The sequence below is a fragment of the Bos taurus genome, chromosome 3, assembly GCF_002263795.3.
Source record: "Bos taurus isolate L1 Dominette 01449 registration number 42190680 breed Hereford chromosome 3, ARS-UCD2.0, whole genome shotgun sequence".
Taxonomy (NCBI): Eukaryota; Metazoa; Chordata; class Mammalia; order Artiodactyla; family Bovidae; genus Bos; species Bos taurus.
In genome coordinates, this window is record NC_037330.1 from 7,449,160 (window position 1) to 7,474,973 (window position 25,814).

The window sequence follows — 25,814 nt, forward strand, 5'->3', positions numbered from 1 at the left end:
CAAGTTCGTTCGGGTTCCTCAGCAAACCTAAATGACCTTTTTGGCCAACCCAATATAAAGTTTAACTAAAATGCATTTTATGGAGCCTATTGGAAGACAAGTACACAAATATCAGATTATAAACCAAATGGCGCTATAGTAACTCAAGGAATAAGAAAGAACATAGAGTTGGGAGGTGAGGAAAAAATTAGTATCTGATGAACTAAGCCTCATAAGATAAGAGTGGAGTTCATGTTTTCATCCCAGGTCTACAAAAACAAAGCCAGCTTCAGGCCACAGGTTAAATTATCCTCAGGAGAAGAAAAGTGAAACCCACACCATAAAAATTTTTATCATCTTGCCAAGGGAATGGCTGGGAGAGCACCATCACCAAATACTGCATTCTTGCCCCAAAATGTTTTTTTGAAAAATACAACCAACAGGATTGGGATGACCACTGGGCTGGGCAAGAGAAGCAGAATTACCACAGTGGACCAGAGCCATATTTGGGATCCCACTCCTAGCAAAGGCACCAGATAAATGTGGTGAGGAGCAAAGCAGTGTACTATATACTCAGTGACATCAGCTTCAATCATTCACTTGTTCATTCAAGGTCAACAGTGCACCTACAGTGCGTCAGGCCCTGTGCTAAGCCTGGGGAATTCAAACGTGAATCAGACAGGGTGCTTGTTTCTACATCCCACAGACCAGGGGCAGTACCACCTCCCTCCACCCCCAGGCCTGGAGGGAGCCTGGGGGTGGAGGGAGATGGTAGGAAACAAATCATTGTAACATAGGCAGGATAAACAGACTGCCTAGGGTCACAAAGGGAGTTGCTATCTAATATCCCAAACAATCTAATTAGCCTCAGAAATCCATCATGGATTTGTCATCAGTTTCTTACAGAATCCCTGCATAAAGTTTTTGTATTTCAGCAACTTCTAACAAGAGGCTGGAAGGGAGAAAGAAATGATCGAATCGTAACTTGCTGAGACTGTCAACTATCTAGGGTCTATGTTTTTACAGCCTTGATTAGCATCCCACTCAGCCCTTTTCTCATTTGTCAGAAGGGTTCATTCGGACATGGTTAAATCTCATCATTTTGACTAAATAGACCTTAAATGGACAAATCTCAGCAGTCTAAAATGATTCCTAAACTCTGAGACAGTATAAGATATCAAGACTGCTCTAAAAAGAGAATTCCATATAGGATATTAGGATACAGCGTAACTAAGGGCCCAACCGACAAAGAGCAGTTGAGGAACCCATACAGAGGTAAGTTCAGCCACCGTTCAAGCTCTCACAGCTCACATAGCAGGGTGCCCTCCCCGTGGATGGGGTTTATAGCTCTGTCTTGCGACTTGTAATAACCCAGAGTAAGTTCCTTGGAAGTGAAGACTGTTTAACTTTGTATCTTTTTTACTTCTGATTCTCCTTCCCAAAAAAGCCTGGCCCTAAGAACACAATATATGTTGCTGTACTAAGCCTTTCTCTGCACAACTTCTCTTACACCTACCCTTCCATTCCCATGCCTGCCACGATCGTCCTCGTTCAAGTCCTCACATGTGCAGATGTTCTCAGCACTCTTTCCCATTTTTACAACTCTTATCCATTTCCTCTTCCTAACACATAATTCTGCATGTGCACACATATACATACGTGTGTATGTAAATATGTGTGTGCATGCCAAGTTGCTCAGTTGTGTTAGACTCTTTGCAACCTATGGACTGTAGCCCACCAGGCTCCTCTGTCGATGGGATTTTCCAGGCAAGGATACTGGAGTAGGTTACCATGTCCTTCTCCGGGGGATATTCCCTATCAGGGATCAAACCCACTTCTCCTACACTGCAGGCAAATTCTTTACTGCTGAGCCACTGGGGAAATGTGTGTACGTGAGTGAAGCCAGTGGCGGGGGGGGGGGGGGGGGAAAGCCCGTGTTTGTGTGTGTGTGTGTGAAGCCGGTATGTGTGTATACGTATACATTATATATACATAAGTGTGTACATCTCCGAGAGGCACACATTTTTGTTCCCTACAAAATGGGCTTCCCTGGTAGCTCAGATGGTAAAGAATATGCCTGCAATGCAGGAGACCTGGGTTCGATCCCTGTGTCAGGAAGATCCCCTGGAGCTGGGAATGGTTACCCACTGCAGAATTCTTGCCTGGAGAATCCCATGGACAGAGGAGCCTGGTAAGCTCCTCTGTTGCTCCATGGGGTTGCAAAGAGTCAGAGACGACTGAGCAACTAACACTTTCCTTTACAAGCTGAAGCCACATCTCTCGAGCCTGGTATTTAAAGCTTCCTGGGGTATGTAAGGGTCTTGTTACCTCTATTATTTTCTTCTTATTTCCTCTCCCCCACTAACACCACAGAGTTACCTTTCCTCTCCTCTTCACTTACCTAAAAGCTACCCATTCACTTTATTTATACACATAATCATTCCAAACTAAGGGATGCCTTCCTTATACCTCTTGGCAACTTCTGGAGTAGAACACAGGCCCTCATTCCAGCCACTAGTATCTCTCACCTGAAATACGGGATGAGCTTCCTGAACAGTCTCTCCCGGCCCCTCCAACCCACTCTCCACAAAACTGCTACAGGGATATTTCTAAATCTTAAGATGTATCATCTCATGCTCCTGCAAGACCCCTTCCAAAGTCACAGACTAAGCCACCAACAACAGCTGCTTCTAAAAACTGTCCTGCTGGGTTTCAGGGATGAATATAAATGGATGAGCTCTACCCCATCACAGCAGTACCCCCATGGACAAGCTCATGAACAAAGCTCAGCAGAACATCTCTGTGCGGAAAAAGCAAAGCCTCATTCCTGCAAAGCCTTGGTCCAATTCTGTCCCCAAATTGGATAGGGAATGACCTTGAAAAAGTCACTTAATACTGAGTCTTTGAAACTACAACGATGAAAGGGGGAGCATGACATCATGCAGCACAGCTGGGAGGATTAAATGAGGAAGTTTCTAGAACACCTGGCAGAATGTCCAGCACACAGTATGTGCTCAGTACACACCACCACCACTGTGCCTGTCTTTCTGTGCCTCACCCACCGGGCTGGCTGGCTTCCTTCAAGTCACCATCTTGCTTCATCTCTCTGACTTTCAACACCAAGCGCTGTGCTCTAAACACAGTACGAGCATAATAAACACTTTCTATGTGGCTGGATTTACTCCTACCGCTGCATTTAGAAATGTAGGAACACATCGAAGAATACAAGTTAGATTCAGAGAAGACTATATGGGGGAAAAAACTCAATAAATCTAAGGGAGTAAAATGAAGGTAAGTGATAAGAATTCACAAGGAAGCACACAGTGACTCATAAAGACCTCCACTTAGCAAAGCCGCCAGGTCCTTTCTGACTTCCCACCAAAACTACCTTGGCCTGTTGCAGCACGCAGACACTGAGATTCTCCAATCATGCTCCTCAATTTGATTGGATTTGACAGAATCAGCCGGGGAGCTTCCAAAACTCCCAGCATGCAGAACTCCCATGTCCAGAAAGATGGAGTCAACATACTTTTCCCTATTCCTTCTGCGATCAACCACCAAAACTCCCGGAATTATAGAACAAACAAGTACAAGACAACTCTGAAAGATGAAGAGAAGGCAGAGCAGCCAGGGACCTCAGCACTCAAGAACCACATGACAGCTGAGTCCTCTGGGTTCTTTTTGCCTCATACCTCCCAGACCTGTTGCTGGAGAAGCCAGTGACCCAGAAATGCCAGTGAACACAGATCAAAAAAAAAAAAAGATCCCAAGAGAAACCCTCTTTCCCTAGCCAAAGGACCAGGAAACCAAGGCAGCTCATACGAAATGCCTCAGAGAAGGCTGAAAGGGAAGCCTGTGTGCCAGGAAGTGACCCACAGGTGCCAAGGCCGCCTCCTCTCCTTGCTGGGGCTTCAGAGGAGTCCCAGTAAAGAGGCAGAGCTTTCACCACCAGCCAGGGTCATGGGCAGAGCGTCAGGGGAGACCACATGAGCAACGGTAATGAGGCACTCTGGCCCCATCGCAGAGTGGCATCAGCTGAGGCCAATAAATGATCTAGTCTTCCACCCCACCCAAGAGTAAGGAGGCACCACTCCCCTCCCCTCACCAGCCCACTGGCAGAGGCGTCTTGCCAAAACAGATTTAACTAAGATCCAGAAAGTCATAGCATAATACCCAAACTATCCAGGTTTCTGTATTTTAATTATTTATTATTTTATTTTTTGGTTGTGCTGGGTCTTTGTTGCTATGCACAGGCTTTCTCTAATTGTGAACACGGGCTCTAGGGCATGCAGGCTTCAGCAGTTGCAGCAGTCGGGCTCAGTAGTGTGGCACATGGGCTTAGCTGCTCCACATGTGGAATCTTCCCAGACCATGGATCAAACCCGTGTCTCCTCCAATGGCAGGTGGCTTCATATCCACTGTATCACCAGGGAAGTCCCACCACCCAGGCTTCAATCAAAAATAATGATTTTTGACCACTGTAGGGAAAGAGCAAATAAGCCAAGATGGCGGTGGTCAGGCTCTCTCGCCCCATGCCCTCTCGCTCTTGCCCCACATTTTGTAAATAATGATTATATAACAGCTGAGATCACTTACAGCACTGCGCATGCACATCGGGAGGTACTGGCTTGGCCACAGGCTTTTGTTCTGTAAGCATATATAAGCTCCACCTGAAAAAGCCCTTGTGACTCTTTTATGGCTATATTATGGCTGCGTCCACTGGGTCAACCACAAGAGAATACAGCATGTCTGCTGCTGCTACAGCTGCTGTGCCAGCCCAGAGAGGATAAACTCATTTGCAGTTCCTACACCTCAAGTTCTCTTCCAGCTTCCCCACTCATGCCTTGCCTACCATGGATTCAGTGAATCGTGCATACAGTGAGAAACAGCAAGACAACCGGAGTAGTTGGCAGGATCAGCAAGACAATCATCATTCTAGGAACTGGGCTTCCCACGTGGCTCAGTGGTAAAGAATCCACCTGCCGAGCTGGAAGTGTGGGTTTGATCCCTGGATCAGGAAGATCCCAGGGACCCCAGCAGCCATGAACAACACGACAGTTGAGTTTCCTGGGTTCTTTCTCCCTCACATCTCCCAGACCTGCTGCTGGAGAAGTCAGGGACCCAGAAATGCCAAGGAACACAGAAATGCAACCCACTCCAGAATCTGTGCCTGGAAAATCCCACAGACAGAGGAGACCGGCAATCTACAATCCACGGGGTTGCAGAAGAGTCAAGTATGACTTAGTGACTAAACAACAAAAATAATTCTAGGAACCAGAAAAAGCTCAACATGAATGGGAAAAGACCATCAAAAGATGCCAGCACCAAGATGACAGATATATTAGAATTACCTGACAATGACTTTAAATTGGCCTTCATAAAAATGCTTCAACAAGCAATTATGAATATGCTTGAAACAAATGGAAAAACAAAATTTCAGCAAAGAAACAGAAGACATAAAAATTGCAGCACCCACGCTACACCCCATACTAATTGAATTAAAATTGCTGAGAGTTTCCAGCCATCAGTAATTATTTTTAACTCCCTAATGATTCCAATGAGCAGCCAAGTTTGAAAATCAGTGCTCCAACTTGATGGTTCTCAAACTAAGGTATCCATCAGAATCACCTGGACAAAGGTGATAAAGGCAACGAGATCCGGGCCCTCAGCTACTCCAAGACCAGGCAGTAGCATTTTAATCAGACTTCATGTGATTCCAATAGATCCAAAAGCCTTAACTAATCAAAGCAATTTGCAGGTGATTGTCCTCATTCAGGAGGCTGCAAAATTCCTGACTTGAAAGAGGAAACAGCAAAATTTAAGCGACCTTGAAGCAAGAGGTAAAGTTTCAATTATACTTTAAAAAGAGTTTCAATCACACTTTGGATATGGGTGCCCAGGATATAATGTGTTTAACCTGGACTGCCAAATTTAAAGAAAAAATCCATACATATTGAGGAACAGTTTGAAAATGTAATTACAGTACAGGTCATACACGTTTATGGGAAACAGCACGGGCGTGAGATTAAATAGTAGCCATCACTTGGCCCATGGGAGACATTAATCTTCTTCTTGGCAGCAGAAAAAGAAAGAGCTTCCACATGAGCACCTCTTCCCATCCAAAGAGACCACAACAAAAAGGGAAGAGGTTATAATAAAGACAGAAAAAAGGACACATCCAAAGAGCTTTTCCATTGTGTAGTGTGGGCTGAGAGTTCTAACCAAAAGGCAACGTCTCCTGGGCTGGAAGTGTTTTCTGGCATTTATACTTTCCTGGAAGGACCCTGGAGGCTCCAAGTGGCGTGGAGAGACCTGGTCCTCAGAAAAAGAGCTGAAAAAGGCAAGGAAGAGGGTGTGGAAATTGACAGAAGGCAGATGCAGTGGGGGAGTGGATGGCCACCGTCACGCAGGAAGTACATAGGCAGAAGCTCAGTGAAGAATAACTCTCTCCAGGAAGGAGGGCCTCCCAAAGCCTCTCTCTGGCCCTTCTACTTACTCACTGATGCCTTATTTCCGTATCTGGAGACCATCAACATGGCCCAGCAGAGGTGGCCTGTTGCCCACTGGCATACAGCAGCTGACCCGCCCCTGGTTACAGACTTCACCTCAATGAAAGGGGCTGAGACCACGGCCTTTAATAGACCATTTGCCCATTCAATCCAACCTAGAAGGATGGTCTCAGCTTCCTCATCTGAAAAAAATGGAACTAAGAATACCTACCCTCAGGGAGCCACTGTAAAGATTAAATTAGTTTTGCATATGTAAAATTCTGAGAACCACGAATTGAAAGTGGTGAGTACTGGGCAAACACTAGTTCTTAGCATTCTTAAATATACTCAGCACAGAACTTAATAGTGCGAGACTGCTGGGGTTTGACTCAGGAATTTTTTCATTACTAAATGTGGACCGTGAGCAAGTTCCTCTGCCTCTCTATGCCTTGGCTTCCCCATGAGTAAAACTCACAGGGTTGTTGCGGAAGACTAATCATTTCCTAGAAAGAACTTGGCATAGTTCCTAGAACATAGTCAGTGCTTTGTAAATATCAGTGAATGTTATTCGCCTTCTGTGATGTGGACTGCATGAGGCAGGTATGTGAGGAGTTCCTTTCGTCCTTAAGGAGCTTATGAGTGAAGTCGCTCAGTCATGTCCGACTCTTTGCGATCCCATGGACTGTAGCCTACCAGGCTCCTCTGTCCATGGGATTTTCTAGGCAATAGTCCTGGCGTGGATTGCCATTTCCTTCTCCAGGGGATCTTTCCAACCCAGAGATCGAACCCAGGTATCCCGCATTGTAGACAGACGCTTATAGTCTAGATCAAGACATAAGCAATGTACACCAGCAGGGAAGAATCTCTCAGAACATGGTACATGCGATGGTTCTGCAACCATGCAAACAGTATTTTTCTCTAACGTGCTCACATACAGGCTAATGGAGTTCAGAATGTTCTGAGTACAAGGAGCACTGGGCAAGTGCCCTCTTCTCAGCCACCCCTTCCTAGGAGTCCCAGGTTGCATTCAACTCTCAAGGCTAATCATTTCAACAGTTCTGGAAAGCACTGCAGCTTCAAGAATAGGCAGAGAGGGGACTTCCCTTGTGGTCTAGTGGTTAAGAATCCACCTGTCAACGTGGGGGACACGAGTTCAATCCTGGTTGGAAAGATCCCACATGTCTCTGGGCAGCTAAGCCCATATTCTGCAACCACTGAAGCCTGCATGCCCTAGGGTCCATGCTCTGCAACAAGAGAAACCACCTTAACAAGAAACCACCACAAGGAGAAGCCAGTGCGCCACAGCTAGAGAGTAGCCCCCGACTGCTGCAACTAGAGAAAGCCTGAGCGTAGCAACAAAGACCCAGCACAGCCAAAAATTAAAACACATAAATCTAAAAAACTTTAAAAAATAAACGATAGTAGTAGCCACTGTCCTCAGTTCTCACCGATGGACCCATAAGAGTATAAGACACACAAGTCTCACTGAAGTGTTGCAGAAAACCAATTTAGTTTCACACAAGGGGTAGGGGACTAGGAGTACAAAAGCGTTCCAACACTCTGGGCACAGAACTTGCTGGAAGTGCCATTTTAAGTAACTTTTAAAGCCAGCTGCTCCAGTACTTAAAAGGAAACATGATGCTGAATATAACAATTGAAAAGGGAATTGTAAGCATCACAAGGTATTAATTAATCCCATGATGCAAGATTCCTCCTGCTTAGATTACCTCTGCTTAAAGAAGTATTTATCCAAGAAATTCAGAGAAAGACCATGAAGACAGACAACATACTATACTTAAGAGTCTGTGATTTTTAATCCGAATGAGGATTAAAAGGCTGGAACAAATGTGATGGGGGCATGTACCAGAAGCCAGTTAACCCCTCCTTATTCCTTCCCGAGGAGGCTGACAGCTATTTTAAGTCCACAAAGCAGTCGCACTGTCTGATTTGCAACTTTAGGAATCAAGAATAATACAGTAGCTAGATTTTTTTAAGCAGACATGTAAAATGAAGATAATACACTACTAGGCCTTTGATTCATTAGGGAAAAAAAACAGAGTATATGACAATTTTTACATTAAACCATGCACAGATGAAATTTAAATTGCAATCTGCAGGGCTAAACAACAATAATAAAAATAGCGACCCACTCATTGCCAGGCACTATCCTGGGTATTTGCATACATAACTCGTTTTCTCCTCTCATTAACCCTATGAGGCATGTGACATTTGTATCCTCTTTTTACAGAAGCAGATGCTAAGGGAGAAATGTTAACTAACTCAAACAAGTTCACACAGCAAGTGAGGGACAGAGCCAGGATTTGAACCCAAATACAATTTGGCTCCTGAATCCATTTACACTATGCTGTCAATCAAATTCATGTTATAAAAACTATAAGATAAAAAATAAGAGGAGATCCAACCAGTCCATTCTAAAGGAGATCAGCCCTGGGATTTCTTTGGAAGGAATGATGCTAAAGCTGAAACTCCAGTACTTTGGCCACCTCATGGAAAGAGTTGACTCATTGGAAAAGACTCTGATGCTGGGAGGGATTGGGGGCAGGAGGAGAAGGGGACGACAGAGGATGAGATGGCTGGATGGCATCACTGACTCGATGGACATGAGTCTGAGTGAACTCAGGGAGTTGGTGATGGACAGGGAGGCCTGGCGTGCTGCGATTCATGGGGTTGCAAAGAGTCGGACACGACTGAGCAACTGATCTGATCTGAGGGGAAAGGGTATCAAATCATTAATAACAACATAATAGGTTGAAAATATTTTTTACTGATAAATGACAATTATCTACCCTTAAAATTGGCCATATGTTCTACAATCAAAGATTTTAAGTCTGCTGCATGTTCATCACTGGAATTTCATTTAATTCAGGGAAAATGTTTACCTGGCACTTTCTTTGGAAGGCAGTGGCATTCTGTCAGGTGGGAATGGGGGATACCTCCTGGGATCAGGGACTAGTCTCACTGAGGCCTGAGAGTTACAGGTCTAAAGCAAGAAAAAAAAAGCCAGAGGAGATCAGAGCCAGCTGAGGCATCTCTCACCCTTGGGTAATACAGCAGGGTCCTGGCAGTCCTTGTAGAGAGCACCTTAGAATTATATTCATTGATTCAAAATACATTTTTTTCTATACGCAAGGCACTGCAGTCAGCAATGCAGAAGACACGAGGGGGCAGAGTGGCCGGGACCCTAATGATGACCACTCGGGGGGTTGAAATCAGACAAGGGAAAGCAGCTATAACACATACCAGGGTTGAGTCAGTTCCTGCCACATAGAAGGAACTAGTAACATCCACTTCACAGAGTGACAGTGGGCTGGGCCTGAGATACAGACGGGGAATCACAGGTAAGGTTGAGGGGATGGTAGGTACGAATCACTCAAAACCAGAGAGCCCTGAATATCAGGCTAAGAATTTTTGACCCAATATGGTAGGCTTAGAAACTTTTAGTGTTTTGAGTAGAAGGATATCACAATCCATATTTCAGAATAATTAACAGAGCAAAAGTTTACAGGATAAAGTAGAGGTCTCCAGAAAGTAATTGAAACAGTATGGTGAGAGGTGGTGTCCATTTGAACCAGCCAGAAATGAGAAGGAAGAAGCAGAATGCCTGCATGGATATCACTGTGAAATTTCAAGGATGCAGCAACTGACTTGAAGTTGGGGGCAGGGGATGTCTGGGAAGAGCTCGGCCACACTGTTATATGAAATGATTCAAGCACTGCTCCAAAGTGTCAATCCTGGTGCCTGAGAGGATAGTGGGGTCATCTAAAGAAGTATAAAGTGTCAGAGAGATTTGAATTCAAGATGATTGAGTGATAGGATTAGCAACATGTTCAGTGGGGTAGAGCCAGCCAGCAGGAAGCTAAAAGAAAGATCTGGAAACTGAACTGGAGTTGAAGATCCAGGAGCCAACATACGTAAGGAGAAAGGATGGAATCAAGCATTCACCAGAGAGGTCAATGAGCGGAGAAAGAGCAAGCAGCAAAAGGAGAAGGTACAGATGGGGGCTATGCCCAGCCAACAGAGAGCCTGCAGAGAGCTGAATGGGGCATCCCAAGAAAGACAAGGACTGCTGCTCAAGAAGAAAACTCAAAAAGGTGGAAGACAGAGAAGGGTGACAATCGAACAATTCCTATATGGCGGACAGAAGTGGGAAGGACACAGCCAGGGACTGATGAACATTGAGAAACTGCAGAGAGTAGACCACTCTGTCAGGAGGCTTAGCCATGAAAGGAAGAAGACAACTTGCTGATGAATAAAAAGGTGGAGAGAAGAGAGTTTTCACATAAGGGAAGGTCACAGCACACTCCTGGGCAGAGGAGTGAGCCAAAAGGAGGGAAGATGGAACCTTTCAAACATCCGGATGGGGAGTGATGGAGACTAAGGAAAGGTGGGCTAGCAGCAGATGGAGGGCCAATGAGTCTTAAAAAGAAAAAGGGGAAAAAAATTTACTTCTACTTCATAATTTAAAACTTTGGTGTTTCAAAAGCATACCAGGAAAGCAAAAAGACCACCCATAGAATAGGTGAAAATACTTGCAAATTTACATAATGAATTTGAATACAGAACACATAAAGAACTCTTACCCCATGGCAATTAAAAAAAAAAGACAATCCAATTTAAAAATGGGCAAAAGATCCGAACAGACATTTCTCCAAAGATTTGCAAATAGCCGATAAATGGCCATGAGAAGATGTTCTATATCGTTGGTCATCAGGGAAACACAAATCAAAACCACAATGAGATACCACTTCATGCCTACTAGGATGGCTAGAATCAAAAAGGTGGGTTCAAAGAAGTGTCAGCGAGGATGTGGAGAAATCAGAAGCCTAACACGTTGCTGTGGAAAACAAAAATGCTGCAGCCACACCAGGAAAACATCTCCTTCTGCTTTATTGACTATGCCAAAGCCACTGACCGTGTGGATCACAACAAACTGGAAAAGTCTTAACAAGATGTACCTTATCTGCCTCTTGAGAAATCTGTACGCAGGTCAAGAAGCAACAGTTAGAACTGGACATGGAACAATAGACTGGTTCCAAATCGGTAAAGGAGTATGTCAAGGCTATATACTGTCACCCTGCTTATTTAACTTATATGCAGAATACATCATGTGAAATGCTGGGCTGCAAGAAGCATAAGCTGGAATCAAGATTGCCGGGAGAAATATCAATAACCTCAGATACGCAGATGACACCACCCTTATGGCAGAAAGCAAAGAAGAACTAAAGAGCTTCTTGATGAAAGTGAAAGAGGAGAGTGAAAAAGTTGGCTTAAAGCTCAACATTCAGAAAACTAAGATCATGGCATCTGGTCCCATCACTTTATGGCAATAGATGGGGAAACAGTGTAAACAGTGACAGACTTTATTTTTCTGGGCTCCAGAATCACTGCAGATGGTGACTGCAGCCATGAAATTAAAAGATGCTTAGTCCTTGGAAAAAAAGCTATGACCAACCTAGACAGCATATTAAAAAGCAGAGACATTACTTTGTCAACAAAGGTCTGTCCAGTCAAAGCTATGGTTTTTCCAGTGGTCATGTATGGATGTGAGAGTTGGACTATAAATAAAGCTGAGCGCCAAAGAACTGATGCTTTAGAACTGTGGTCTTGGAAAAGATTCTTGAGAGTCCCTTGGACTGCAAGGAGATCCAACCAGTCCATCCTAAAGGAAATCGGTCCTAAATATTCAATGGAAGGACTGATGCTGAAGCGCCAATACTTTGGCCCCCTGATGCGAAGAACTGACTCATTTGAAAAGACCATGATACTGGGAAAGATTGAAGGCAGGAGCAGAAGGGAATGACAGAGGATAAGATGGTTGGATGGCATCGCCAACTCGATGCATATGAGTTTGAGCAAGCTCCGGGAATTGGTGAAGGACAGGGAAGCCTGGTGTGCTACCATCCATGCGGTCACAAAAAGTTGGACACGACTGAGCAACTGAACTGAACTGAACACTGGAAAATATTGTGGGAGTCCCATAATGGTTAAACACAGTTACCATACAATCCAACAATTTCACTCTTAGCTATCTCCCCATGAGAAATTTAAGCATGTATCACACAAAACTTGTACTCAAAATGTTTACAGAAGCATTATTCATAATAGTTGAAAAACAAACAACCTAAATGTTCATCAACTGATAAATGGATAAAATGTGATATATCCATATGATGGAATATTACTTGACCATAAAAAGGAATGAAGTCCTGATACATGCTACAATATGCATGAATCCTGAAAATATTATGCATAGTTAAAGAAGCCAATCACAAAAAACCCACATACTCCATGCCTCCATTCATATAATATGTCCAGAATAGCCAAGTCTAGAGACAGAAAGTAGATTAGGCATCGCTTAGGGCTGAGGTGAATGGGGAAAGAGGAGGATGATAGCTAAAGGGCACAGAGTTTCTTTTTGAGGTGATGAAAATATTCTAAAATTGACCATCATGATGGTTGCACAACACTATGAACATATTAAAAGCTACTTAATGGTATGTTTAATCAGTGAATTGTATGGTATGTGAATTATAGCTCAATAAAGCTATTAGGAAAAAGGGAGTGGAGAAAAGAATGAAGTTCTTTTTCCAAAAACAGGGGGGGAAAAGTAGCAGAGACCAAGCCCATAGTGTCAAGTAGGAAAATGGGAGGGGCGGAAAGGGTGGTGGGCAGGGCGCCAGGCTGCTGGGAGAGCAGAAGTGCGGCAGGAGGTCCCTGAGGAGCTAAGGGCAGCCTCAGCGCAATGAGGGACAGGAGGCAGGCAACCGTGATCAAAGAAAGCATTCTGAAGATCTGACTTCTGGAAGCAGCACGTTATGAGTGAGCCATAATAAACAGCCAGTCTGATTAGGGTCCTGGATATGGGTGATTGGCAAAGGGCGCATGACACGGACAGTGTCATCTTGACCACTAAATGGACTAATGGGACATTCTGGGCAAAGGAGATGTGGCAGCATCATGGGACGTATTGATAGGATAGAAATAGATTTGCTCATCAAGTTCTAAAACACCAGCTGTGGAGTAACACCCTAGGATGCCTGAGAGCAAAAGCAGGGTGAATAAAAACAGGTATCATTTCTAAGCAGTACTGTATCTTTGAGACTCATCATCCCCCAAAGACTCATCTGGTCCAGGCAGAAGGTAACAATGGATTTTAAAGCATCTGGACAAATCCCTACTAAGGTGAAATAACCTGCACTTCAATGATGACATCAGTGAATACACATTAGATAGAATATGATGGAATTCAGATGAGGGCATCTATCTCAATCTGTACTTGTCCACAATCCTGGAAGGCAGGACTCTTGCAGGTTGGGGGGGCGGGGGTGGAGAGGCTGTGGGGAGTACACACCCAGAACATATCAGTGTTGGTTCTGATCACAGAACCAAAATCACAGCTTATTCTGAAGCTGTTAGGTTAGGTTTGAGTTAGAGTACCCCATTTACAGCGAATCAATGTATGTAACATCCTAACCTGGAAGCCTCAAGACAGTGTGTTTAAGATTCATCCACAGGAAACCTGTGGTGTGGGGTTATTGGAATCTCTAAAATCCACAACCACATCATCAGCCAGTCAAGCCATTTAGCAAAGAGGGAAATAATGACTAGAGAATTCAGTTCAGATTTGACCAAAAACTCGCAAAGCCCCCACATCACTCAGCAGTAAGATAATGTATTTACAGCTTTCAGAATTTTTATAATTGGCCATTTCTTCCACTTAATACTTTGCTACTGTTGGCTATATATATATATGTACCTGATGTTGGGGGAAGGAGTTATACACAGAAGCATGAGACAAGCTCCTCAAAGAACACTCATCATTGGAGAAGGCATACAAAGAAGGGAGAGAGCACAAAATTTTATGGTTGACCGTGACCCCAAGGTGGCTTCAGAATTATCTCACCCCATGTGCACTCTTGCACAGTGACCGTGACACTCTCCTCCAAGAAGTGAAGTCTCCTTCTCCTCCTCTTGAACCTAAGCCTGGCTATGGCCTGATCTGACCAACAGAACGCAGAAGTGATTCTGTGTACCTCGGAGGCCAGGCCTTAAGAGCTCCCACCTTCCCTGCTGGAAACATTCCCTGTTGAAAGCCAGCTGCCAGATCAAAGGGCCACCATGCTATGAGGAGATCCAGGCTCCCCAATGGAGGGAACCACCCACCACATGGAGGACCAGCAAGGCACGAAGTGGCGCCTTCTAGGACAAGCCCAGCCACTGCAGAATGAAGCCGAGTGATCCAGTCAGCACCACGGTGAACACAAGAACAGCCCGGCAAAGCCCTGACTGAATTCCTGGCTCATGAATCATGAGCAGATTAAACAGACCTTGTCTTAAGCCACTGAGCTTTGAGAAAGCTTGTTACACAGCACAGATAACTGAAACCAACGTGAAGCCAGGAAACTAGGAATGAGTCCTGTTTCTGTTCTTACCTAGCTACGGGTCCTTGGGTCAACAACTTCCCCTCTGGACCTCAATTTCCTCATCTGTAAAATGAGGAAGTTGTAGGAGTGAGCTAAGGTGCTTTCTATTTCTGATAGGCTGTGCCATACACGCCCAGATCAGTGAGTGCTTAGGCGATGAGAGCCGGGAATACAGAGGCAGCTACCAGGGTGAGGTGAAGGAGCGGCGCACTAGGACTCAAAGCGCTGCAACTTGAGACTTAAGTGAGGCAGCACCTCAAACGATACATGGTCCATAGTAAGTATTCACTAAATATCAGCTATAATCATTATCCTCTCATCAGTTCTGTGACCCTGGACAAGTTAATCTGATTCCCATTTTTTTCATCTGAAAAATGGAAACAACTCTAATGTTCCCCCTGCCACATAAGGAAAATTTTTTGTGTGCAAAAGTCCCATGAAAATCAAAAATCAACCTACAAATGTAAAGCATAACTGTGCTATTAATAGCCTTAACTTATTATCATTATCTGATGATAATTATCATCAGAGGTCTTCTTCGCACCCAGCAAGCAGAGACAGTCAGTTGATGGCACTGGCTACCAGGAAGATATACTGAGAGAGGGAAAGAGGAGGGCAGACAAAAAGGAGCCACAAAGGCTTTCAAGCCTAGAAGGACGTCTACCACCCACCCATCAGCAATGGTGAGTGAGCCACGTGCCCTTTCTGACACAGAGAGCAGTATCCCTTAAGAGCAGCTCCCAGCCCAAGCTTATATCTGGAAACAGCCCAGCACTAAAAATTTGAATAATTTTCTACATCAGAGTCAGAGAGGCCAGCAACCTAAGGATGCCCCGCCGGTGAACCATGAATCAGACCAACCGCCCAGCATAGAGTGAACATTCCATAAAAATTAGTAAATGAATGAGCATTGGATTTGAGAGTCTACAGTCAAAGCTCCCAGGTTTAAACCATAGCTCTGCCACACACAGAGCTAAAGCAGGCAACATATCCTCCTTGGTAAGATGTAAGGAGACGCACCTACACAGACCTCCAGGGAAGCAGTGAGAATCACATGAAGTACTGGAGGTGAAACACCTCTAGGATTCTGCTTGATAATTAAATGGATGGTGTGGTTTTTAAGTGCACAGAACCTCTGACGCCCAGATGCCTTTCAGTTCCTAGCCATAACCTTTCAATCTCTGCAGCACCCGGAAAATGAACGCATCCATCCAAAAACGCACTCCATCCAGTGTTGATCCTGAAAAACTGCCAGCCCTTGGGAGGCAAAGATCTGGGCTCATTTTCCAAGGGTACTTGACAAGGCAGCATGGATACATTTACATTTTACAGCCTGCGCTTTTCCAAAACAAGGAATGAGTGTGGCGTGTATTTAACCCTGAAATGCCAGTAATCATGCACTTCCATGGATGCTGCTCAGCAGGGATGTGAAAACCAGCCAGACGAGGCACTTGCCAGATGTTCACGGGAAGAAAAGCTTCTACTTCCACCTCTGCTCAGGTCTCAGCTGACATGATTTGAATGTACTAGTGTCCAGCATCGATTACAAACAGCTGGGAGTTAGGACCCAGTTCTCAAAGTCAGCCCTGCCCTTTCTTCCCCACTTCACCATTCTCAAAGCAGAACCCTTGGTGTGCTGCACCCCAAATCTGTAATGGGAACACAGCCAGGACCAATTGTGGTTCCCCCTCCTCTTATCGAGCACCACTGTGTATGAATCCAGGGAAGTTACCATAGGAACCACACCACCAGTATTTCTCCAATTCTGGTCCCAGTCACCTGCATGAAAGCTCCTGGAATGCTCCCTAGAGGTGCACAGTCCTGGTCTCTCCCCAGATGTGTCAGATTAGAATTCGGGGCGGCAACAGAGTTTTCAACAACCTCGCGTGGTGATTCTTACGCACGCTAGGTTATGAGTCCTAGCTAGGACCAAACTAGCAGAGACTGTGAGAAAAGAATTAAAAGGTTAAAAACACTTTAATCCTGATCTCTCTTCTGCCGCCCAGCCTTGCAAAGCAGAGTATTGGTGAACCAAACAAGACCAAAGCCAACTGCCCAGTTCATGCGTGTCCGAGAAAATTAAGTCATGATGTGATGAAAACTCATACCTTAAAATTTAAAAACCTGCTTACCAAAGCAACAGGCCCAGACAAAAATTAACCCATCTGATCTGGTATCAAACCAACCAGATCTATTCTGAGAGAAGCAAGATAAGGTCTTGTCTACAGCCCCACTCTGGTCCCAGCCATACCCAGTAATTCAGTTCTGCATTCCACTGCAGGGCTTGATGTCTAGGGGAACAGGGGGTGTCCTCCTAGTTCTAGCAAATATGGTTGGGGGAAGGTTATTCAGAAAGCAGGAGAAAAGGTAAGATTTAACATCACCAGGAGAAGGGGAAAAAAAAGAGATAACTGACTGCACTGGACTCACATCAGACACTCAAAAAGATGTCTCATGAATTGAAGGAAATAGCCACCTGATGGAGTAATCCTTGCCTGAAATGCTTAACACCTTACCTACAAAGTCATGAAGGAGAAAAAGGGGACAGAGAGTAAAACTGCCTCCATGTCGAACGCATTACCTTTCCCAAACCAGCAAGACACAACCGGCCAGTGACAGGCACACAGTAGGTGCTGAGCATCCTTAAGTCTTGAGGGGAGGGCGTCAAGAAGCATGAAGGAAGAGCAGAAGTACTGCTCCCTTGTGATGGGCAGGAACCCCGGCTGCAATCTCGGAAACCAGAACTCCTCACTCTGGGAAGTGCATGACAGGGGGCCAGCCTTATTCACACCTGATGGTGCAGTTCAGAGGCTTCCGCCCCACCCCCTCTCCCAAGGACGGACCTGGGGCTCTGAGCTGAAAATTCCTGTTGCCGCCCCCCCCCCCGCCACCCCCACCCCCCGATAAATTCTTCAGCAGCAGTCCCCTACTAGCTGCTGAAACTTCACATTACGCCACAAAACTAGCAACCGGGCAGCTTTCACCACACCTCCCCCTTCAATGACTGGCACTTGCAAAGGAGTCGTGGCTAATAAGGCATTTAGGAAGTGACTCTGACACCTGGCTGGGGTTACCAGGAATCTAAAAACAAACCCACCCCTGTATTATTTTCTTCAATCAGGAAGCAGGTATTCCCCTTATAAAAGACCTTCCTGAAAGCACCTCTCCCACGAGATCCCAACAGGTAAATGACACCAAAGCTTCCCTAAAGCGATTCTAAAGAACCAAGTCCAGGCTGCGCTCCCCGACTGGCTTGTTCTCAGAAGGAGGGATCCGGGAAGTAACTCAGTGAGTCCTGGGTGGGTAAGGATGGGGCAGTTTGCAGGTGGGAGGAGGGGGATGAAGCAATACCGCTCAAACTTTGCAGTTACTCTTTAGCAGTTCTGGGCAGGAACCCGCGGAATTCTAAACAAGGAAGGGGAGTCATCCTCCCTAACAGAAAGGCCCCCAAATCAGCCTAACCCACCAGCTCTGCGTCCGGGATGGCTGCGCATCCCATCCGCTCAGACATGCCCCCTCCGGGACAGTCCCTTCCCCAGGGCCCCTCACCTTGGCCTCGAAGCAGATGCCGTGCTGGAAGGCGTCCTCGTTGTGCAAGGGGATCCGCAGGTCGTGACCATCGTCCACAAGGTTGTACTTGGTTTTGCTGGGCATGGTGACCCGCGGTGGACCGGCTCCTCCAGAGGCGGCGGTGGCAGGAAGGAGCTGGCGAGACCGCGGGGAGGGGAGGCGGGAGCCGGGGGCGGCGGCGCGCGGAGGGGGCGCAAGCGGAGGGTCGCCGGGTTGGAGGCGCCCCGGCCGCGCGGCGGCCGTGGAAGCCGGGACTCGGAGAGACGCCGAGGGCCGGGCTCCGCGGATGCGGGCGACGCGAGCGGCGCTGTGGCCGCGCAATTCCTGCCGGCGAGGAAGGCGGCGGGGGCGGCGGTGGGAGCGGGCAGCGCGGCGCCCAGGCCGGGGGAGGGGAGCGGTGGGCGCGCGGCCCGCGCTGGGACTGGGCGCGGCGCTGGCCCGGGAACAGAGGCGCGGACAGCCCGGGACGAGGAAGAAAAGGCGGCGGCAGCGGCGGCGGCGGAGCTGGGTGCCTGTCACGGAGACGCCGGATCAGCCGCCGGCGAGCGACTCCTCCTGCGGGGCGGGCCCGGGCCGGCTCCTCCCGCAGGGTGCCCAGGCTCCGCCCGCCGCCGGGCCCGCCCCCGCGCTGCCCGCCGAGCAGGTGAAAGTCCCCGGGAGCGTGGCGCCCGGCTCTACCCGCGTCCTGGGGCCGGACCCCTGGAACTTCGCCCTGACCCTGGACAGCCGGTGTCCCAGGAACGCAGGCTCAGTCCTGTTTTTGTTTTTTACAGTCAGAATCTGAGCCAGGCTGCTAATAGTTAGCAGCAGCGGCGCCTTGGGTTTTCTGTTTTTGTTTTTGGAGGGGGGAGGGGCTGGTGTTTATTGTTTTGTTTTTATGTTTTACCAGGAAGGCCCAAGTCCTGGCCCGTGTGTATTCAGAACATTAATTCTGAGACTTTCCTTTCTCTGGAGAATCAAGACTGCACCCAAATGGAGGACGATCGCAGGTGCTTTGTGTTCGTTCCTTTGGGCTGTGTTTTGTGACTTGTATTATTGGAGGGTTGTGGGGATGCCTTTGGGGGTGGTTTTAGTGTTAATATTAAAACCATAAGCCTCATGGAAATGGAATAGGCCGATGAAGCGTACTAAGGACAAAAGAGTCCACAACGTTTCTATTTTTCTTAACCTAAAGCTGGTTGTCGACAAAATGGGCTTCCAAGTTATTATTACTCTTCCTATCTTAGAAAGTGCTTCAGTTCAATTTGCTTATTGTTAAGAAGCGGCCCATTCACTTTTTTCCTTTACACCAAGAGTTTTTTTGCCATGCAAAAATGTGCAAAGGAAGGGCAGGGCAAAGGGATAGTTTGTGACCAATTATGTATCAGACCCCATGGGTAGAGGAACATGGTTTAATACTACCGGCGAGTCAAAAGTAACCAGAGAGTCTGGTGCCAAAGCTAGCCCAACGTGAGATCACTGAGAGCCAATGGTCAGCAACTCTGCTGAATTCAATTTAAACCTACTAATATCTTGCGGACACATCCACCAGGGACAACTTGACATACAGACACTATTGTTGTATAGTCAAGGCCCCAAAAGCATCACAATAAAATTACTTCCAAGAGGCATGTCTTCCTATAATATTTCTGTGATAGATTTATATAAGAGAATGCATTACTGTCATAAATCTATTTCTTATTTTGCCCCATAGTGCTGAAGTACAATTGCTCTTTCCTATATGTTGCCTGATCCCTACCTGCTGAAATTACTGGTCAAGATGTAGCCTCTTCTGGGATATCTCCTTATATGAAAGAAAGCTGATGACTAAAACAAATTAATCATATACCTTCTGCTGTATAAACTGTATTATATTCATAAATATTAGTAAGAACCAAAAATAATTTGCACGGAGGAAATGCTCCACTAACCTTTTTATAAATACAGGACATGAAAGTCTAATCAAGCATGTGTGACTCTTTGAATGTCACCGTGGTTTTAATATGCATCGTAATGCCCTCTCTAAAACCTGGCACAGGAACTCAACAACTAAAAGGCAAGACCTTAAGTAACTATTTCCTTTGCATCTCATATTCCCACCTGAATTTAAACTGGATGCTTGGGGCTAGTGCACTGAGACGACCCAGAGGGATGGTATGGGGAGGGAGGAGGGAGGAGGGTTCAGGATGGGGAACACATGTATACCTGTGGTGGATTCATTTTGATATTTGGCAAAACTAATACAATTATGTAAAGTTTAAAAATAAAATAAAATTTAAAAAAAATAAAAATAAAAAGTCTTCTGAACTCCAAAGCCTCTATTTTAATAGATTAACTTGGGTCCCACTGGAATGCTACATTTACCAGAATTTTGTATCTAACTCTGTAACACATTCTTTGTACACCAGACACAAAAAGCTTAAGCTCCACAGATATTTCAGGATCTAGTACAGAGACTGCTACATAGTAGACATCCAATAATTATTTATGGAATTGGATAATAATAATAGCTAATATTCATTGAACTTTATGTGTCAGGCATTGTTGTTAGAGCCTTGCCTGTATTATCTCATGTAATATTCACAACAACCCTAAGGTAAGCCCCATTTTATGAAGAAACTGAGGCAGAGAGGATTACATAACTTGCCCAAGGTCACACACGTAGAATGGAAAGAAGCCAAAATTTGAATCCAATCCTTTGTCAAGGAGTGTTTCCATTAGCCTGGATTGCCGTAAAAATCTTACTGCAAATGACATGCATATCAAATGCAGGGTCCATGTTTTATTTAGGTGTTTTTTTGTTGCTAAGCTATATTTGCTTCGCTTCAGTTAGATGAAATGTTCCTAAAAGGAGGGGTCTGTCCTCTGCTTTGGCCTCCACTTACTACAACATCAGAGCCACACAGGCACAAAAACACCCTTCTTTCAGAAGCAATGGACATCCAAAGTGATTTTTTTTAAGCAGATATTTCGATCTTGTTTTTGCACCTTTAAATACCATTGAACTTCACTCACAGTATTTCCAATTTTTTTATCTCTTAAAGTGAGTGATAGGTACATGTATCATTTTTCATATCCTTTCGTATTTTAAACACTGCATAATACAATTTTAATCTGATATACATTTAATTGAAAAATAGATTGCTAAAGCATACAAAGCTTCTTATGTTAAATTTTATTAAAATTTTGTTTGAAAATGAATTGGAAAAAAATCCTAACATGGGACTTAAGAAATGGAAACTACTCAGAGATCTTCTAATCCAGTTCCTTCATAAATCCAAAGGGATAGAAACCCAGAGAGGTTAATTTGCCTAGTCATCACTATAGGCTGAAGAAGAAGTGAAGTCAAGTCACTTAGTCATGTCTAACTCCTTGCTACCCTATAGACTGTAACCCGCCGGGCTCCTTTGTCTATGGGATTCTCCAGGCAAGAATACTGGAGTGGGTTGCCATTTCCTTCTCCAGAGGATCTTCCCAACCCACAGGTCGAACCTGGGTCTCCCACATTGCAGGCAGATTGTTTACCCTCTGAGCCACCAGGGAAGCCTAGATCTCCTACTCAGTAATCTTTTCATCACACAAATATGGATTTAAAATAAATTGATGGCAAACTTTATTCTTAGCACATTTAAAACTGAGAAAATTAGGTTTTAATCATAAAATACCTGCTTTGCTGTGCTAAGTACATCCTGTGCTTTGTCTCACTTGATAAATGAGGTAGGTACTGTCAGTACCCATTTTAGAGGTGAGGAAACTGGGGCTGAGTGAGAGAAGTAGCTGGTGGAGGTCAGAAAGCAGTAAGTCCTAAAAATCCTTTCATGGCTATAACCAAGAACGAATGAAGAGTATGTCAGCTTGCTCAGTACTGCTCAGATACACAAACAGAACTCATAAAATCTTCTTATAAATAATAATATTAAATGTTAATATGTAATGGTTTCTTTCCATTAGCTAACACACTTACTCCTTGGAAGGAAAGTTACGACCAACCTAGATAGCATATTAAAAAGTAGAGACATTACTTTGCCAACAAAGGTTCGTCTAGTCAAGGCTACGGGTTTTCCAGTGGTCATGTATGGATGTGAGAGTTGGACTGTGAAGAAAGCTGAGTGCTGAAGAATTGATGCTTTTGAACTGTGGTGTTGGAGAAGACTCTTGAGAGTCCCTTGGACTGCAAGGAGATCCAACCAGTCCATTCTGAAGGAGATCAGCCCTGGGTGTTCTTTGGAAGGAATGATGCTAAAGCTGAAACTCCAGTACTTTGGCCACCTCATGCGAAGAGTTGACTCATTGGAAAAGACCCTGATGCTGGGAGGGATTGGGGGCAGGAGGAGAAGGGGATGACAGAGGATGATATGGCTGGATGGCATCACTGACTCGACGGACATGAGTCTGAGTGAACTCTGGGAGTTGGTGATGGACAGGGAGGCCTGGTGTGCTGCGGTTCATGGGGTCGCAAAGAGTCAGACACAACTGAGCAACTGAACTGAACTGAACTCAACTCAACTCCAAAAAGCTCTGATTATTTTTTAATGGCACCATTTTTAATTGACAGTGTCTCCATAGGCACATAGATTTAGAAATCATTAGCCCGTTTTAAAAGGTGTCAGTAAAAATATTAAGTGATTTCTCTGCCATCCCCCAACAATATCCTCTATCACTAATAGTCTCTAACCCAAGTTTGGTTTATTATGATCTTTTATTTTGTAAGCAACAATTTTCTCTGGGCTGCGCTGAGTCTTCATTGCACCTGTGGGCATAGTAGCTGCAGTGCATGGGAGCTTGCTTACCCCGCAGCATGTGGGATCTTAGTTCCCCATCCTGGGATCGAACCTGCATCCCCTGCCTTAGAAGGCAGATTCTTAACCACTGGACCACTGGGAAGTCATAAGCAACAATTTAGGACATTTGTCCCGTAAAAAAAGGTTATTCTAAAAGGTATTGCATATTTTGATGCTGGCCTACGTGTGTTTCCCCTTGTGATTGAAATTGACTCCCCACACTGGTAAGTAATGAGGGGTACCCCATTACAAGAGCAAGCTACATTTCTTATTGAGCCATTTATTTCTGTTTTAAAGGTAAGTTTGGGGGGTTTCCCTGGTGGCTTAGTGGTAAAGAATCCGCCTGCCACTGCAGGAGGCACGGGTTCAATCCCTGGTCCGGGAAGATCCCACGTGCCACAGTGCAACTAAGCCCTTGTGCCGCTCCATACTACTAAGCCTGTGTTTTAGCGCCTGGAAGCCACAAGTACTGAAGCCTGCGAGCCCTAGACCCTGTGCTCCTCAGGAAGAGGAGCCATCGGAACAAGAAGCTCATGCACTAAAGAGCCTCCACTCACCACAACTAGAGAAAAGCCCATGCAGTAATGAAGACCCAACACAACTAATAAATATTTTTTCAGAGTAAGTCTTTTTCTACAAAATCATGCAAGTTATATTTTTATAAATTGAATACTTTTTCTAATCAGCTTCCAGATGGAATGCTTTCTGGGTTCCCAGCTTTCCTCAGCAGCTCACGAGTGCAGGCAAAATTAGAGAAAGGGGGAATGCAGGCTGAGTGGGAGGCAGTGGCTGGTGACCTTCCCTCCACAGCGCTTTTCCCACCTGCCCCTGGGTCAGAAAGGCAGGAAGCAAATAGCATGGAAAGGTACAGCTACTTTCAGAGGGCCCGCAGGCTGCTTCACAACCTCCTTTCTCTTGGAACACTTGTGGGGAATTAAAAGATCTGGAGAAGGGAGCAAGGTCTGAAGAATTTTTAGTTGAAGAAAGACGGTTGGGTTTCCCTTTCTCTTGTACATTCTTCTAAGAATATTTCTTGGATGGTGTAGCCATTCCCAGCTTCCAATTCAAAATATTGTTTTTCAAGTTAATAGCTGTGTTTCTTGGCCCTGCCTAATATTTCAGGTGAGAAATAGTTATCGATGCAACAGTTTTTGGTCAAAAATCCTTTTGATTAAAAGGCAATCATATTTAACAAATATTTCTGCTATAATACTTTCCCAGGGGTAGCAGGATTTATAAGAGAGTCATATACACCCTTAATGTGACATACACTTTTAAGTGCAAAAAGTAATTGAAGTATGATCAAAGTATAAAGTGAGAGACATCATTTCTAAGTGTCATGGAGGGAAAGGAGGAATAAAGCCCATTGGAACCAGCATGGTCAGGAAAAACTTCAAGAAAGAGGTGAGACTGATTATTAGAGAAATGCAAATCAAAACTACAATGAGGTATCACCTCACACCTGTCAGAATGGCCATGATCAAAAAGCCTACCAGGAATGCCCTAGCGGTCTGGTGGTTAGGACTCCGTGCTTTCACTGCCAAGGGTGCCAGTTCAACTTATTATCAAATAAAGAATAAAAAGTCTACGAATAACAAATGCTGGAGAGGGTGTGGAGAAAATGGTACCCTCCTACACTGTTGGTGGGAATGTACGTTGGTGAGGCCACTATGGAGAACAGTGTGGGGGTTCCTTAAAAACTAAAAATAGAATTACCATATGACCCAGCAATCCCATTCCTGGGCATATATCCAGATAAAACCATAATTCAAAAAGATCCATACACCCCAATATTCATAGCAGTGCTATTCACGATAGCCAAAACATGGAGACAATCTAAATGTCAATCAGCATGGATCCACAGAATGGATAAAAATGACATGGTACATGTATATAATGGAGTTCTGCTGCTGCTAAGTCCCTCCAGTCATGTCCGACTCTGTGGGACCCCATAGACGGCAGCCCACCAGGCTCCCCCGTCCCTGGGATTCTCCAGGCAAGAACATTGGAGTGGGTTGCCATTTCCTTCTCCAATGCATGAAAGTGAAAAGTGAAAGTGAAGTTGCTCAGTCGTGTCCGACTCTTCGTGACCCCATGGACTGCAACCCACCAGGTTCCTCCATCCATGGGATTTTCCAGGCAAGAGTACTGGAGTGGGGTGCCATGGCCTTCTCCGAATGGAGTAGTACTCAGCCATAAAAAAAGTACAAAACAATGCCATTTGCAGCAATACGGATGCAACTGGAGATTATCATACTAAGTGAAGTAAGTCACAAAGAGAAAGACAAATACCATATGATATCACTTACATGTGGAATCTAAAATATGGTACTAATGAACCATCTACAAAACAGAAGCAGATTCGCAGGACTTTCCTGGTGGTACAGTGGATTGGAATCTGCCTGCCAATGCAAGGGACATGGGTTTGATTCCTGGTCCAGGAGGATTCCACATGCCATGGAGCAACCAGGGCCTGCATGCGGCAACTACTAAAGCCCGTGTGCTAAGAGCCTATGTTGCACAATAAGAGAAGCCACTGCAGTGGGAAACCCACACACCACAACAGAGTAGTT

The 25,814-nt window shown here is 45.2% G+C and overlaps 1 protein-coding gene and 1 long non-coding RNA gene across 2 annotated transcripts in view; one reads left to right on the plus strand and one right to left on the minus strand.

The window, feature by feature from the left end:
- The window catches only part of NOS1AP (nitric oxide synthase 1 adaptor protein), a 341,485-nt gene extending 322,790 nt beyond the window's left edge, over window positions 1-18,695 (minus strand). Inside the window, exon 1 of the mRNA NM_001146219.1 lies at window positions 18,461-18,695. Coding sequence (NP_001139691.1) covers window positions 18,461-18,565 — 105 coding nt within the window. The 5' untranslated portion in view covers window positions 18,566-18,695. The remainder of the gene's footprint in view (window positions 1-18,460) is intronic.
- LOC132344815 (uncharacterized) lies at window positions 17,819-21,230 on the plus strand. Its single transcript, XR_009493823.1, has 4 exons — window positions 17,819-18,199; window positions 18,439-18,541; window positions 19,371-19,470; window positions 20,175-21,230. It is a non-coding gene; the product is annotated as an uncharacterized lncRNA (long non-coding RNA).
- The last annotated feature ends 4,584 nt before the right edge of the window (window positions 21,231-25,814 follow it).